This window comes from Limulus polyphemus, unplaced genomic scaffold (assembly GCF_000517525.1).
Source record: "Limulus polyphemus unplaced genomic scaffold, Limulus_polyphemus-2.1.2 Scaffold1171, whole genome shotgun sequence".
Lineage (NCBI taxonomy): Eukaryota > Metazoa > Arthropoda > Merostomata > Xiphosura > Limulidae > Limulus > Limulus polyphemus.
Genome location: NW_013666781.1, coordinates 7,801 through 25,233, shown reverse-complemented (window position 1 = coordinate 25,233; position 17,433 = coordinate 7,801). Strand labels below are relative to the sequence as shown.

Here is a 17,433-nt window from a genome sequence, read left to right as displayed (position 1 = left end):
TTACATACATTCGCTAGTAGTGGCAATTACTTTTGTTTGTGTAGTGAAACAACATACAAGGACATGTTGAAATAAACTTGTTTGAATGTTCGAAGAAATGATATTCAAGTACCAAAAAGCTTTCTTACTATCCTATCTACAGTAATAGACTAAACGAGAGTGACCACTAACAGGCATAATAATTTATGGCAAATGTTTCAAAGTTCACGCTGCTAACCTCACAATTTATTCGGCACAATAAAGAAAAGTATGGCTGTAATGAAACAAACTTGGAATAAAAAATACATTTATGGAACAAAAGTAAAATGTTTTTTTTATGTACATATATAAACATGAAATCTTAGTTAAAAATACTCATTTATTGTTTAGGTTTACTTAGAAATATTATTTTCAGGTCTTGTATATTACTTGAAACCATAAGAAGAGTACATGATAATTAAAAAAATTAAAAATAGACAAAATTTGCATCTTATGGACAATAAAAAGTTTTTAGAATAATGTACTAAAACATAAAAAGTAACAAGTTCAAATCTGGAACAAATAAAATATCGTAATCATTTCTTATAAATACTATTTCATAATGTAATTTTCCAAGATATTAAAGATCATATTGCAAAAAAATTAAATTTATCAAAAGTAACAGGCTTTGTTTCTTAAACTATGTGCATTTATGAAAGTTTTTATGATGTTTCAAATAATTTCATACACTAGTTTTACTGTTGGAATGAAATATAGCACGATTGCATTGGCTACTCAGAAAGTTAGTAGCCAGTGGTCATCGGGTTAATGTTAAGTAGTCTACTTCTATATGTTATAAGTTAAATGTTTTTAAAAGATTACTATTTCAGTATGAAATATGAATACAAAATCAAAAAGATTATCTGCTTATAAATTAAGGTAGTATGTTTTTGGAAATCATTGGACACTTTGGCCACGTATTTTTGTTGCAGTAATTGAATTTCACTTTTTAGATTACATTTTTTTAACTCAATAACAAGAGCAATCAGAGATTGAACACCCTCGCCCTACCACAAACTTTTTTATTTTTGGTTTCAATTTGCACCTGAAATCTGGTCCTAATCTGATCACTTTTTACACAGTTATCATCAACAAACTGAGAAAATGCCCTATATCTCCATCATAAAAATGTTTTAAAGTGATCCAGAACCTGGATCAGATTTGGGTTAGACTATCCTATGATGACACCCTATCTCCTGTAAAAATTTCATGTAAATATGTTTATCATCATTTTTTGAGATACACGAGCAGACATACATACACACACAGATACATATGGGCCCAAATACAATACCCTCACACCACTCTTAATAACTCTATAATGTAATTGTTTCAAAAAAACTAAACACCTTATTTACTCATAACTAAAAATATGCATGGAACATTTTTTGATCAATGCATAATGGTTGTTCAAAAATCTAAATACTGTTGCAGCTGGATCATAAAATTAAATGGATTAAGCACACCAATGATTTTGGCAAAACATTTTTTTTTCTGCAGAACCAACAAGCTTTTAACCTTTTACCTACAAAAATGAGAACACTGTTGTGCTACACTAAATGTTTTTAAACTATGCCTAACAATACTTTACAATGGTTGGGATCACTTATGCAACACGCAACTTCTCAGTAAGATTAGAGTATATATATTGTTTACATAACATATTAATAAATACAGTACATTATTTTAAATTCACTGATCATTTGCATCTTCTTACAACTGTTACAATTTCCAACTGATTTTAAGTTTTATACTCCTACCCATTAAACTGACACAAGAAATTGATCTTAGCAAATTTTGAAAATCTTAATTTGAATTACCAGTTATATTCATCCAGGGCTGCAGAGAAGTGTGCAAATCAAAGAATATGGTTGTTTGATAATGATTTCCCTCAGGGAAAAACAAATTTGTTTTACAATAAAAGACTACTTTAAATAAACACCTTTAAACTTGTGCATCATCACTCTTTGGAAAATAAAGAAAAACATTTCCTAAGCTTTACCTTCCTACATTCCATAATTGTTTTTATTTACATAGAGAGAGAAGGGATAGGAAGAAATTTATTTTATATTACTTTAGTATATAAAGAGTAAAATAAGTACACATTTATCATACAAAAACACTGTTATCACAACTACTGTTCTCAAGCAGATACTAAAACAATATGGGCCTAAATTGTCTCTAATAAGCAGCAGTTAAAAGGTATCTAATGTGGATAACATCTAGAAGACATTATTCCAGAATTATTCTAGAAAAAACTGACTTTAAGAAAAGATATTAAAATCAGAGTTCACCATTTTTTCTTAAACATTGTTCCATGCTATTACTTCAAATCCAATTACTTTTTGGCATTTTCCACTATAATGAAACAATCGGACAAAAATCTCAAATACAACTTTACCATGACACCCACCCACAAACAAGTGTAAAAAGAAATTTTATAATGTGACAAAAAGAAGTTAAAGGTTAGGAGTTTATAACAGAACCAAATTGGAAAAAAAAACAAAACAACAGCTTTCCCACTCTCAGGAACAATGTTTAGAAAACAATTACTTACAGATAAATTCCAACTATATATATATATATATATATATATACCATCCAGCATTTTGCTGAGTACCATTTCTAAATTTTTCAAAACTGTCAACAAAATAAATTATGAGTAGGAGTAGGAAAAGAAAAAGGTATTGGTGAAATAAAAACTCACCCTCTTGCCGCTTCCAAACTTTTAATCAATTTCTTAACTTTCCATACTTCTACATTTCTGTCTGCACTTGATTCTTCCATTTCTGATTATTGTACAAAAATCAGAAGATCTTACAATATCACAAGTTCAAAGTTTCACTCCACAAGCTAAATTTTACAATCACAAATCAAACTGTTAAAAATATTTTGTAATACAAGAAAAATAAAATATTAATAGTAAAACAATGCATTACAAGTAGTATTGGAGACATTACTGCAGTGCATTAAAGATGGGCAATTACTGGAACATGCTAATCTATTAATTATTGTGCTCATTACCTGATTAAATTCAACTATTTGATTAGTGTCATGAGATGGCAAAAAAAAAAAAAAATTAAACACTAAAAATTAAGTGTAAATACCCATGGCATGCAGAGCACAGATAGCACATTGTGTAGCTTTGTACTTAAAAGCAAACAATGACAATATTTTGATTACTTAAATAGTTGAGATAATCAAAATTATAATAACTGGAACCCTTATTTTTCGATTAGCTGATTTGTCTTCATGAGTCACAGCACTAATCAAGTTAAAAAAACTAGAATTATTGAAAAATAACAATGAAAATCATAATGGCAGTATTTCAATTACTGGCTACTTAGAATAATCAAAAACAATAATCATCACAAACACCAATTTTGAATAGTTGATTATTTCCATGACATTAATGAATTTAAACAATTCTTATTACTGGATAGAGTAATCAAAAACAGCTGATTATTTTTACAGCAATCAATTTAATCATAATTTCAATTAATCAATTATTTTACATGACACAATTCAATACACATAGGTTATTGATTATATCAATAAATCAAGCTAATCACCCAGCTTTACAGGGCAGCAGCTACAAAAAAAAAACACCATTGCTTACATTGTAAAAATTTTAGTTGAGCATCTTTGGTTATTACAATGAGTTTCAGACTTCATATTATAAGGACACAAAATTGACAGTATGGATGCAGAAGACTACCAAAATGATACCTGGTTAAAACATAATAAATGATATGAAAGGCTTAAACAGTTTATTCAGGCATACAAGAGCTAAAATAAGTGATACAATTCAGGATGCTAAAACTGGGTTTGAATAGACTAAAATAAACCTTTCTACATAGTAGTCTAATTAGATTGTAAACGATAAATATCAGAGGTGGTAAGTTTAGTGCTTTATAGTATACATTACTACTGCAGTTCTTCACATTTGAAAAATGCACAAGAGCTGTAAACAGCTCTAGCCAAACAGTCCGTGAGGACTGTCAGCAGGCTGATGTAACATCTCAATTCTTTGTTTACAGAATTATACTGTTTTTCTATCAACAAAACAGTTTCACTGATAATGCTTGGAGATGGCTTGAATGGGTAATGAAAAAACTTTAATGAAAGTTTAACATAACAACAAACGTACAACATGTGAATCCTTTCAAATAAGTGAAAATCCTTTTTACAAAAGTAGGCCACAATTGTACATAATATTCCAAGTGAGGCCTACCAGTGATTTGTGTAGAGAAATAACTACTACTATACTAAGATAATTTTCTTCAGTTCTACTATATTAAATGTGTGATCCAAACTATAGCTTAATGCATTCTTGCTCTATGTTACTATAATTAAATGTCATTGTCCAACTAACCACACGATCCAGGTCATTCTGCAATACCTCAACACAGCTAGAAATAACCAAGAGTTTAATGTCATCAGCAGACTTTATTAACCTACTAATTATGCCCCTGTTGACATCACTAATATAAGATGTCCAGTTTGGACTGTTATTAACAACTTTTTGCTTTTTCTCATCTAACAATACAATTTGCTAGTATGTTCTCAACCTCAATCAACATGACTTTCATAGCTATGTATTGTATGGCACCTTATCAAAAGCTTTTTGAAAATCTAAGTACACCAAGCCCACAACATTTCATCTTTCACATAACACATCCTAAAAAAATATAACAGATTAGTAAGGCAAGGTTTCTCTTATCATATTTCACTAGACAATTTTGCAAAGCTTTTATCAGACTATAGATTTTTTACTATTACAAAAGTAATACTAACTGGCTCAATTTCCAAAGCAACTCTTATCTCTTCCTTTAAAGATAAGAGTAATATTGTCTATTAACCTACCAAAAATGAGTGAGAGAGAGAGGCATGCATGTCTTATCTTTGACCTCCTTTACAGCCCTGGGGAAAATATTGTTTAGCCCTGGTACTTTATTTTTAATCTTTCCAAGAAATTGACACATACATGATTCAAGTAAATTCCAATATTTCCCATAGAATGCCCAGGGTCATGAATTATACTAATATATTTTCTTGTAAAAATAGAAGATAACATTTAAAAGCTCAGCCATTTCATAGTTTCAACAAAAAAAACTTGCCATCAGCCTCCTTTAAGGGGTCAATCCCCATTTTGCTTACTTTAACATACTTAAAAGAAATGCCCACTATCAATTTAAACATTTAGTCAGCTGTTTCTCATAAGACCTTTTGTATTTCCTAATTTCTTTTTTTTTTCTATCAAATCCCTAGCTTTCCTATATTTCTGTAAATCTACCAACCTATCTGTCAGTTTAAACTACTTTAATTTGTGGAATTTATCCCCATTTCTCTTTGTCTTTAGTAATCTAAGTAGGTTTGATCTTGACTCTTACCCTTTGTCTTTTTAGGAACATACCAATCTTGAATAAAAAGCAATTTATTTTTTAAAATCTCTCAAACCTGTCTCACATCACCCTTTAACTTATAATCCCAATTCATTAATAATTGCATATCACACATCAGCATATAAGTTAGTCATAAATATAGATTACTTGAACAACAGTTACATAGATTTCATTTCAATACATACATGACAATCACGTAGAGCCTCAACCACACAAAAGTTGTTTAAAAATTTATTATTTTATGAAATTTCCCAAATAAAACCTCTGTCTTGCATTCAAGTACGAAGATGTCTAATTATCAGAGGTTGCATTCATGCAGAATAGCACTACATTTCTAAAGTGCAGATGTAACAATACAGGGTCATGAATTATACTCATATATTTTCTTGTAAGAAACAATGATTAAGTTTTTGTTCACATCAGATATGATCACATGTATAAATTCAAAACTCCTGACAAGCTGTAGGGATATGCCAACAGAATGAAAATATTATATTGATTGTAATTTTTTTTATTTAATTTGCTGAACACATGCAACAAGTTACAGAGGATCTAGTAAAGTATTAATGGAATTAATAGCAACATTACCACATCTTTTTTATTTAATGGTGAAAATAGTAATATTCAACACAGCAGTAAAAAATGCTGGCACTTTATAAGAGAAGAACTGATTTCCTGAAAAACTAAGGATGAGGTTTAAATTATTTCTTTAACATTCAGTGAGAATCCAAATGGTTTCTTTGTTATCCTTACATTATGCTTCCAAGACATTATTGAAATAGCTAACTCATAGCAGATGTAACTCTTTAAAAGTGAAAGCTTTTCAAGTTTAACAGTAAGTCCTGGGTGAGGGGAACCCTCATACTGAAAATTAATTTTAACCATTTTTTGCCCCTAAAAATGCAGTTTTTCAATTTTAAGGTATTTGGTTTAATTCCTAAAAGGCAAACACAGGCATTTAAAAAAATGGTATTTATAATGAAAACATCAAGCTATGTAATCTTTTGATGTTCTTGATTTACCTACAATGATTAAGTTTTTGTTCATATCAGATATGATCACATGTATAAATTCAAAATGAAGTATTGGATTAAAATGTCAAATTGTGACTTAAAATCCTTAAAGTCCATGGATTTCATCCTTTTATTTTCCTCCAAAAAGTCCTGATAAGCTGTAGGGATATGCCAACAGAATGAAAATATTATATTTCAGGGATGCATAACACAGGAAAAATTTCAATATTCTAGAACTTTGTAATAGCATGGCATTTAATTACACATAAATGCAAATGTAATGACAAAGTTAAGAAATTGCTTGACATTATATCAGGCACAAAAAAAAGTCAACACTGTAATGATTGTAACAAAATTACAGTAAAACATAAAAAGAAAGTTGTGTTTTTATTCTATCTTTAAATTCTTTTATATGCTAAAAGTTTAGTCAATAATTTATTGTCAGTTTCATCACAGTAATTTAGTGTAAATTTCACATCTCCGGGTTCAAAATGAACACAATTTGAAGCTGGATTTTTACAGTGAAATTTGTTTCAGTTCATTGAAGAGAACTATACAATTATCATAAAACTGGTCTCTATATCAGCATGACCACAACATGAGGAAAGAAATTTCCAAAAATTACAGCTTTGTTGTATACTGAGTAATAGCTGTGTACTCAATGGAATGGGAAGATCTTGAAGTGCTGAAGGAAAGCTGATCAGTTATGAAAAAAAGAGTAGCACAAAAGTATGCCATCACTGTTATTGTAGGGTTCATACAGTTTTTCACATGCAAATTTCAAGGACAATCAAGGACCACTAAGATATTTCAAGGCCCTATTTAAGGAGTATGATAGTTTCAGTTAGTGAAATCTGATAACCAACTCTAAAAACAAGGTTTTTGTATTACCAAAAATCAAAATTGATCTCACCTTTCATGTAAAGGTTTATTTTAAATTAGATATTACACCAAGCTATTTCAACAACTACATTGACTCCTTCTATTTTTCCTTGAGCTCTACCTCTACAGGTTTAAGGTTTTCCTGCATTTGGTTCGCAGTTCTCAAACCATTTCATTTTGAAATGAAACTCAGTTTTCCAGTTGCTTCAGTATTTTCTGCACTTTTCTCAAGTGATTTTAATAATTGGACATCTTACTCTATTCATTTCTCTTCTTCCATGACGTGGACAATCTCCTTCATCTAGGATCTTTTTTGGAGACTTTTCTTCTGAGCCTCCTTTTCTCTTCAATAATCCTCCAGGTATGTTTGGTACTTCTGTCTAGCACTTGCTGCTGAAAGGCACAGCTCTTTGAAGTAAATGATGTTAAACACACCTCCCACACTACAAACATGACCATTAATGATACACTGTGCTATCAAAGACTGCTCAACAAAGTTTTCCATCATCACTTCTTTGTTCATTGAAAACCCACACTCTACTGTTGCTTGTCCATGTGGCAGAATAAGCACAATCTTCAGTTCCCCAGAAATGTCTGAATTCAGCTTTGTTAGCCAACCAGTCATGGAAAAATCAGTCCAATTTATCAACCTTGGGTCTGGAGCTACAAAAGGAAGATAAATCTCCAGAAAGTGAAACATCATAAAATTACTAAATTCCTTCAGAATGTCATCACAACTGCTTTCTGGGATGTGGCATTCCTCAGCCAATGCCCACAAAACACAAGTCAGTTTCTATTGCATGCTTTTTTGTTCAAGATGAAGACCCTAGGAGCAAGGAAATTCAAGTTTCTCACCAAAGCTTACTGCAATGGGAATTTCTCTAGCACTTCAGAGACCATTTTCAGCAGAAATAATATACAGTTCCACCTGAATTCCAAAATCTGTTTGTCAGATGTGGCTACTTTCCTTTGAGTTCCATCAAAATTCTTTTGTTTTGGATACATGTGGTTTGCTGCATGCTGGATGTCAATTTGTAGAAGCTTAAATGCAGATAGGGCATTTTTCATTACTTCATGTATGATTAACTTTTCCATCAGTCCCTTAATCAATATGTCACTAGAGAGAAATGGTAGTACTGGCTTGCCTGATAGTTTCAATAATGGTGTGACTTTTCTAGCAATCATCAAAAAAAGTTTAGCTTGGTTTTGATATAAACATTTTTAATAACTGTCTAGACATGGCTAAATGATTTGTTGTTTTCCTCTGTAACTTATCCAGATTCTGCTGAACTGACATACTGTTCAACATAAGCCATCATCCGAAGGATTCGATTCTCTCAGCAACCTCAACATTTTCAAGCCATCTGTTTCTGCAGAAATCAAGGGGAAAAGTTATGCAACCTGCCACAGTTATGGAATATTCATGGCAAGCTGGTGGAACTTTAAAAGAGTTATCACAGACTTGAAAGAGCATGGTTAACTTCTCAATACATTGCTGCACATACAGCTCAGAATGAATTGTGCTATACATATAAGCATGTTCTTACTTGTTTGCTTTCAACATGGAGTGCAGTTTCTAATAATATTATTCCACCCATGGAGAAATGCACAAAATTACTGAAACCTAAGTCCCCACACACTGTTTCAAATTTCTCATAAACTTAGTCAGATGTATGATGACCCACAATGTAGAAAATCAGGTATTGACTGGCCAGTTCTCATTCCAGAAACTGATGTACACATCTAGACAACTACTTTGCACCTTACTGTTCAAACTCTCAAACAGCAAAATATATCCTGACTTTTGTTTAGTTTTTTTTTTTTAGCAGAAACAAGAATTAAGTTGATATCCAAATGTTGCAAGGTATGCCACTTTTTCTTTCTCCACAAGATAGTTGTTTAGCTATTCCACTATCATTAAATTCAATAATTCTGCTGACTTGTATGAACAGTGACTACTTTGGTTGCCCAGTAAATTTCTGCAGTCAAAGCTGGATTGGAATTGACAAAAGACTGCATAACGCTTGCTAATTAAGTTGATGTAGGTTGAGGTGTAACAGCTGAACTTGTAGAAGACATGAAAGTCACACTTGATGTGGTACTGACAGTTAATGTTGATGGCACCAAGATATCACCGATTCTTGACCCTGCTTTCACATGCTATTAATGTAGTCCTGAAGCTTGTTGCCTTTAAAGAAAATTAAGTTGTATTTATTTAGCTTATTTCTTTTCTTGCAAGCAATCAGAAACTGTATGTGCATACAATATTTAGTTAGGGCTTAAATATTAATCCGGCATACACTTCTTAAGTACTAAAACCTTAGTTACACATTCTTACTAATTTAATGGTTTAAGTGTTCAGAGAAAGTACTTTTTAAATATTCTCTCATAAGATGTATTTTCTTTTTAAACAATAGTTATATTTAAGCATTAATCTTGTTTACAGAGAATACAGCTGACATGACCAAAAAAAAGGCAAACACTATTTGTGTGACAAAATTGAAAAATCTCCAATTTTGTCATCCAAAACAGTCCATTTATAATTAGTAAATATTGATCAGTGCTTCAGGCAAAAAAAAAAAAAAAAAATAAAATAAAAAAAGGGGCCATTTTTTTAAAACCACAGGTGACTTTTAGGGTCGTAAAATTAGTTATGTTAAAGTCATAAATAAAATCAATTATTTCAATATTTATTTATTCTTTATATATTACGATACAATTTCACAAATTCTGATTTCATAATTATCTGCAACATACACCTCAAACTACAGAGCAACACATCAGTTTTTACATCATTAAATAAAGGTTAATAATTATAATCATCATATATAATGAATGGTATAAGATACTGCACAGTATCAAAGGTAAAAAAAGTATACACTGCATCTGTGTAATCCTTGGGAACATTAATTTACTATGGTACAGAAGTGTGATGTCACTTACATGGTAAGTCTTAATGACCACAAACCAGCAAGTGAATGGGCAGTGTATTTGCTTGTGTATAAAATGATCCCATGTATAAGATAACCCTGGATTTTTTGAGCAAATTAAGTGTATTTCTTTGAGGTTTGGTGTATAGGACAATCTCTATTGTATGTTACTTTTGTAAAGAAATTCTTAGAAGCTATTTTTAATCCTTCCATTATGGGCTGGGTGGAATCTACCCATCTCGTAACCATGAAAGTATTCATGAGAGTAATTATACTATGATTTTTGATAATGTATGCACATCTTTACAAAATTTTTCACGGTTATTGGTAAACATTACAAGATTTTCGTACACAAAATATCTGGTTTTTAAATTAAGTATTAAGATTTTTTAATTAAAGATTTTTCGTGAACCTTTTTCTTTCAGAATGTTGACTATCCAACATGCAAAACAATATTGATTTAATAATTAAAAATACTTTAATGCATTAGAACATTTTCAAATTTCACATACAAAATCTTTATAAGATCCAGATAACTATAAAAATTTTTGAGAAAAAGCTTTATATCTTATTTGTTATTTTTACTACTGTATTTCAGTACATGTTGTTTCAATTTGACTGACTTCATAACCTCAATCAAAAAAATTAGGAATAAAATATAAATGCTTTTTTCCTTCTAGAATGACTACAAATTATAACACGAAAACACAAATGTTTAGTCTTACTAGCTTAAATCTCATAACATTATACACTGATACATATTTATAATTTTTATTATATTGACCTTCCAGCTGGGCCTGGCTAACAATACAAAAGTTACAATGATGTGGCACACGTGCACTTGTGTTACCATATCCAATAATATATAACTGACCTTTAGTCTTTACAAAGTGACCAGTCTTGGCTGTGTTTTTGTAGACTAGTATTTTGTAAAATTCTTACATTTCAATTATTATAAATTACATATGTATATACATTATTACTGTTAACTTTATTTTTCTTAAAACATAGAACAGTAAATAAAGAAGTAAAGCAAACAATTATCTCTTCTAGTATACCTGTGTACTTGTTTGCCGCTTGTTGTAGGTTTCTAAGCCTTATGAAATTTCTCACGTAGAGATGTGAAAACAAAATTTTTTTTAGGTGTTATATATACATTTTAAATAACCAAAATATCATAAATTACTATAGCAATCCCCCTATAATTTATCAAGCTTAGTAACTAAGCTGTATTTAGGTCTAAAAAAATATGAACTTTCGAGCTCACTAAAGACTTACCTTATCTTTTGAAATCTTGTGTGAAAAGAACAAAATTAACACAATAACATGTCAAAATGGCTGAGAAAACCACTAGAACGGGCTTGGAGAAATCAGTGTGGAAAGAATATATATACGTCATATATAGAAGTAAGTGTATATAAGGTACCATTTCCAAAAATGAAAAGAGGTGGGCAGGTGGCCACTATGTTTGATTCAGTACATGAGTGATATCTTAGCAAATAGAAAAGATAAGACCTTTATATTCTAGTTTGTCAATATCAGTAAACTGAGTTTCTAATTTGTTCAAAACTATAGACTTGTATTCAAAATTTATTTAAACTACTTTATTATCAATGTATGTTAATAAAGTTAACAACAAAACATAGTATATAAATAAAATTTTTATATTTTACCTAACTTTTTCTTTTCAAAAGGAAATATTTGAACAAATTCTTAACCTTGACATTTCTGTGTCATCATTCTGCTCTGAATTGCCCATTTTAAATTTTCTTTCTACTTTTATATGATTTTCTGAGTGTCTAACTGAATTCATACTATAGATATTGACAAGTCAGAATATAAATTTTAAACCTCCAATCTTCTTGCTCTACTGAGATATGAACAAAAATGTCAAACCCACATAAGATGCACTTCCTGCATCATTCTGTTTTTCAAAAATTGTCAGTAATTCTCTGCAACATTACTATTAGATATTATGTTTATTGAGTCCATAAATATAGTTGCCTTGATAAACTCAAAAAAATGGTTACAAATCATAAACACAAACCATAAAACAACTAATTTTATTTCTAGACAGTGAAATATATAACTTGTATATTTGCAAATAACCTACCCATATTTTCCTAATGGTAAACATCTATTTTCTTTTAATCGGAATTATTTTCTGTGGATATAGTACTTTTCCACTAGAAGATAGCTTGTTTGTACCTGGTTAGGCCAGGCTTTAAAATATTTTTGTCTGCTGTAACCCTACACTGATTTAAAATGTAGGTAGGTAATTTTTTTTTCAAATTGCTTGGCAAATGAAATTTCGGAAATACCACTAGTTTCATAATCACCTAAAACATAATGCATTAAACCATGAATACAATTATTATCAACATTTATCGTACGAAAAGAATTATAGAAGTTTCAAATTCTTTTGCAACACATACTTGCTGGTCAATATCAACCTTGACTTACAAAGTTATACTGATTGTTGCAAACAATGTTTGTTCTTCCAGTAAATCTACAAGCACTTCCCTCCACGTGGATTTGTTTCCTATAGGAATTAATTTGTTTTTGATTCTAATTCTTAATCTGCAAGAACATTTTTTAGAGACACGTACACTGAACAGACTTGTGTTCACCATATTGTTGATGTATGCTTGTCAATACTAAATTCTCCCCTGCTAAGTAGTGTATTTATTAGTTAGCATGAAGGATCTTGGGGATGAAACAAGTCATGTTGTCAAACCTCAAGGCATCAGCCAACCGGCACTGAGCTGTCGATTGGTAATCAGGTGATGCCCTTCCACATTCATGGACCACTTTAATTTCAGAGAAAAAATACTCTAATCATAATACAGCAATACAAATTTTAAATTCAGGAATTCTGTTAGATGGGTCAGCATATCAGCAGAAGCTGGTAAAAATAAAAATTTCCCAAGGTCATAATTTCGAACAAATTTTCCCAGTCTGCCCCAATTTCAGACAGTCAATCAGGTTACAGCAAACAAATATTTTTATGCCTGGCCTTACTGACGATAGCCCAGATCAAGTCTAAACTTTGAGTCACTAATAGCAAATTATAAAAACAGCAGGTGGTGGTTTCCTTTTGAGGTAGATAAGCTTCTGTAAAACAAAAACTTTTCCACCATCAAGTGCAGATTTGCTATTAATAGTGGAACCAATGTTTTGAGTTGTTTTGAGCCAAAGGCTCCAAAACAAATCTTACAAAGAGATAGACTATCTGAAAATTAGAACAAAGCGTTATTTTACTATAATAACTATTATTTAAACTTATCTTTAGTGTGGCTTGACAATGCAGATTCACCCATCACAGATAAGTTGTTGTTTTTTGTTAGGAATACAGAGAACTAACTTCACTTCGGTTTTTTCACATTTTATATATATATATATATATTATTTTTTTTTTAAACCAAGACTTATACTTTTCCATTTCTAGAGACTTATCATTAAATACACATTTTCCTGGCATTTTACCAACCAGATTAAATAAAGTTTTTGTGAAAAATCAAATTAAAGTAGTAGCACAATACAATTCTCAATTTTATTCCTACTACTCATCATCTGGTTTGTGTACTTCACTCTGAACCTGCCAGAGGTCATCCATGTATGCTACATGTTTAATAACAAACACTGTAGCTTAAACAAATGCCTATACACAAAGTGTCATTGCACACCAAGAACTATATAACAAGAATTAAATAGGGATTTTAATAATTTTAACATTTTTTTCCAAAATGGGTAAAATTTAAGGTAATACAAATTTACAAAACAAAATTAAAACACTTTCAAGAGCCTTATAAAAAAAAGTAAAACTTAAAATACCTTTAAGACCTTGCTTCTTAAAAATTCATAACTTTCAAGATTTTCAAAGCCCTTTGCAAACCTGTTTTAAGCTAGATTTTGACACACCAATTGTTTGAGGTTAGAACATACTCCTAAAATTAAAAAAAAAAAAAGAAGCTATAATTTTATTCAGAAATTAAGATTACATTAATCTTATTACTTCCTACTCAGAAAAAGTATGGTACTCATTTCTATTATAGTTCACCTCTCTTTGTTCAGTTACAAAATTATTAGTAACCATTTCTTTTGGGATTTGAATAAATATATATGTAGTTTCATGCAATCCGCCTTCATTCAGTCACACACACAGTTTCAAGTTCTACAAACCATGATAATCATGCATCATGAATAGTTATACGTAAAAGTATACTTTTTGTAGATTATAATTTAAACTATCAAAATTATTTTGATGGGAATAACCTTAAACATGTGATGGAAGTAGAAAAAGATCTTTGTAATTGGTTGATTAGTCTTTTAAGACATTCAATCAGTGTTGCTGCTATGGTGGGCCAAATGGAATTTTTGGTTGTGCTTACAGGTATTGAATACAAGAGGTTATTTCATTGTATAGGTCACTGGCTAAGCCTCATTTGGAGTTCAGTATTAGGATCCTTACCTTGAGAAAGACATTGAATTGCTGGAAAATGTTAAAAGGAGTGCTAGAAAGATGATACCAAGATGGAAAGATTATCATACAATCCCAGGTTAGGAAAACTTGAAAACAGAAGAGTTAGAAGCTATCTGATTGAGGGCTTCAAGCTCATTAAGGGATTTTATGTTACTGATGCACCTTTATTTTGTATTTAATTGTGAGAATAGTAAGACATGGAGACAAATATAAATTTTTGCAGGGCAGGAATCATCTTCCACTTATAATTTTTTTTTCTAACAGGATGGTAAGCATTTGGAATAGGTTACTTTTAGATATGGTGGTTACAGTAAATTTAAGGAAAGTTTGATAAATTGTTGAATTTGTTTTTTTTAAGTGAATATGACAGCTTTGATGACCTATCAGTCCTCTTAGTATCCCTTAAATGTTGTTAAACATTCAGAAAAATGTCTGAATTCATGCATTTAGGTTAAACTTAGCTATAATAATAAACATTTAAAAATATCAAACTAATATAATGGCAGCACACACTTCCGAAATCTTATTCATGTTGGTTGAAGGAGTTGTGCTTACTTGTTAGAAAATGTACTGTACATTGTTTTACAGTTTACAAAAAAAATCTTATTACAACATTTTTAAGAAGCACCAAAATCCCTGAATTGGCAAGAATAACATCTGCAAAAGGAAGACTGTCCAAACCTCTTAACAATTTGGAACACAATTAAAGTCCCTTTAACTCTCCATTACTACAGAAAAAATAACTAAGTCCAAAACTCTCTTTCATAGTTTAAAGTTCACCAGGTAACATTCTAGTGGCCACTAACCTATCATAATTAAACACAAAAACAGCTACAAGAAAATAATTAATTTTTAAATGACCAAAAATATTTTTATTTTTTTTACTTTCTTCATTGTCAATATTACATATATTTACTAATAGTAATAATACAAACATGTCTCGTATTTCACTTTAAACTCAAATAATTCACAAATTTAAGAGCAAATGCTAAATTTTCCATGCTGCTATTATAAGTAAATTTTTAAGTGTTTCACTTAAATACTAACCTATTACTCGTACTTTTGTAGTGAAGTTGTACTCGTACTTGTCGTAGGACCTACTTTGCAGTTGCTGAACACCGAACCATACGGTAAGCCTACACAAATACAAATTTCACGGTAATATCGATATGATGCCGCACTTCCTTTGTCAGTAAGAATCTGTTAATGCTAAAACGTACTGTTACTGTGTTAGTAACTAATGGTAATAGTACTAGTAGTGTTGTAAAAGAATACTATATTACTTCACTGCGTGTACGGTATTGTCACAACGCCAGTTGAAAGATTCAAGACTAAGCCTACCGATCTCCTCTTGGGGAAATAAAGCTTTTGTGGTCACCAAATCCCACGATAATTTATGAATCATAAAGTTTTAAAATCGTTTTCAATTGTACCCTTTCTCTTGTCAATATTAGTAGTCCAGATGAAGATAAATGAAACTAAACGCTAATCCTCCACATAAGAACAGTTACGAAATGAATACCAAATCCCATTCAACTGCAATACCAAAGAAAACGAATGTGGCCTAGATGGACCCACTTACTACCATGTGGATAATCTTGACGTCAGCACCTATAAAACATTTACGTCAGTAATATAATTAAACGTGCCCCTGAAATATTTGAAACATTATTTTGTAATATATCTTAAATATTAGTTTGACTGAAACAGATACTTATTGCTCCATTGACTGATTTCAACAACTTAATATAAATTGAATACTTTCAGACTCTGAACCAGTTTTTATGTTTGCGCCTTAAAATAAGTTTGTTTCTAATTCAAATACAGTTTGGTATTTCTCCGCGATCCTCCCGTTGCCAACGCTAAGGTAAGTTGAACAATAAAACGAAAAAATCAAGAATTTGGTTGTTTTATTTGATTGTTATTAAACACGAACCTACATAATGGGCTATCTATGCTCTGTCCATAGTGAGTAAGGAAACCCAATTTTCAGGCTTATAAAACCTCAGACATGCCTCTGAGTCATAGGAACAATTTAGTAGGTGAAAGATGTGTAATTAACTTAGTCGAAATATATTGTTACGTCTCCGTTTGTTAATTAACTTTCCGTAACTTCGTTCCGACGAAACTTTAGCGACACAAGTCCTTACTTAATAAAACTGGTTTATTCTTTCCGAATACAACTTTACGATACACTTATTTTCAACAATCGCGCTAAAACAAACGCTATATCAACGAACGTCAATAATACTTCTGACTGCAGTTCAATTACTCACTATCTACACACACATTATTCCCCTGTCATGTTGTCACCCTCTTTTATATACCAGAATACCCTATATCTAGTAAATACTAGAGCATTCGCCAAGGTACAGGATAGTTCTAGAAAATAGGTGGCGCCACACCAGTCACGTGACCTCGATGACGCAACACTGTACTTTCTTTCTTCGCTTCTTTCGGGTTATTTGGCTGCTCTCACAAAAATTCGCAAAATTCAAAACCAAATCAAACCTAATAACCCGAGCGAAGAATACACACATTCAATTTGTCATTTATAATATATCAACCTAATAATCCGAGTGAAACCGGATACTTTCACTGCTAAAAGAAACAAACTTATAAATGTTTTTATTTGAGTAACATTCATTATCGGGTGAGATTTTTTAAATCAGTAGTTCTATTCGTTAAAATTACTACGTTAC

At 30.8% G+C, this 17,433-nt stretch overlaps 1 protein-coding gene across 1 annotated transcript in view; it reads right to left on the bottom strand.

Annotated features, from left to right (window-relative positions):
* Positions 1-16,324, bottom strand: part of LOC106462458 (eukaryotic peptide chain release factor subunit 1-like) — an 86,606-nt gene extending 70,282 nt beyond the window's left edge. The window contains exons 1-2 of the mRNA XM_013922381.2: positions 15,779-16,324; positions 2,726-2,807 (exon numbers count right to left, since the gene is read on the bottom strand). Of these exons, the coding sequence (XP_013777835.1) occupies positions 2,726-2,805 (80 nt within the window). The 5' untranslated portion in view covers positions 2,806-2,807; positions 15,779-16,324. The remainder of the gene's footprint in view (positions 1-2,725; positions 2,808-15,778) is intronic.
* Positions 16,325-17,433: the final 1,109 nt, after the last annotated feature.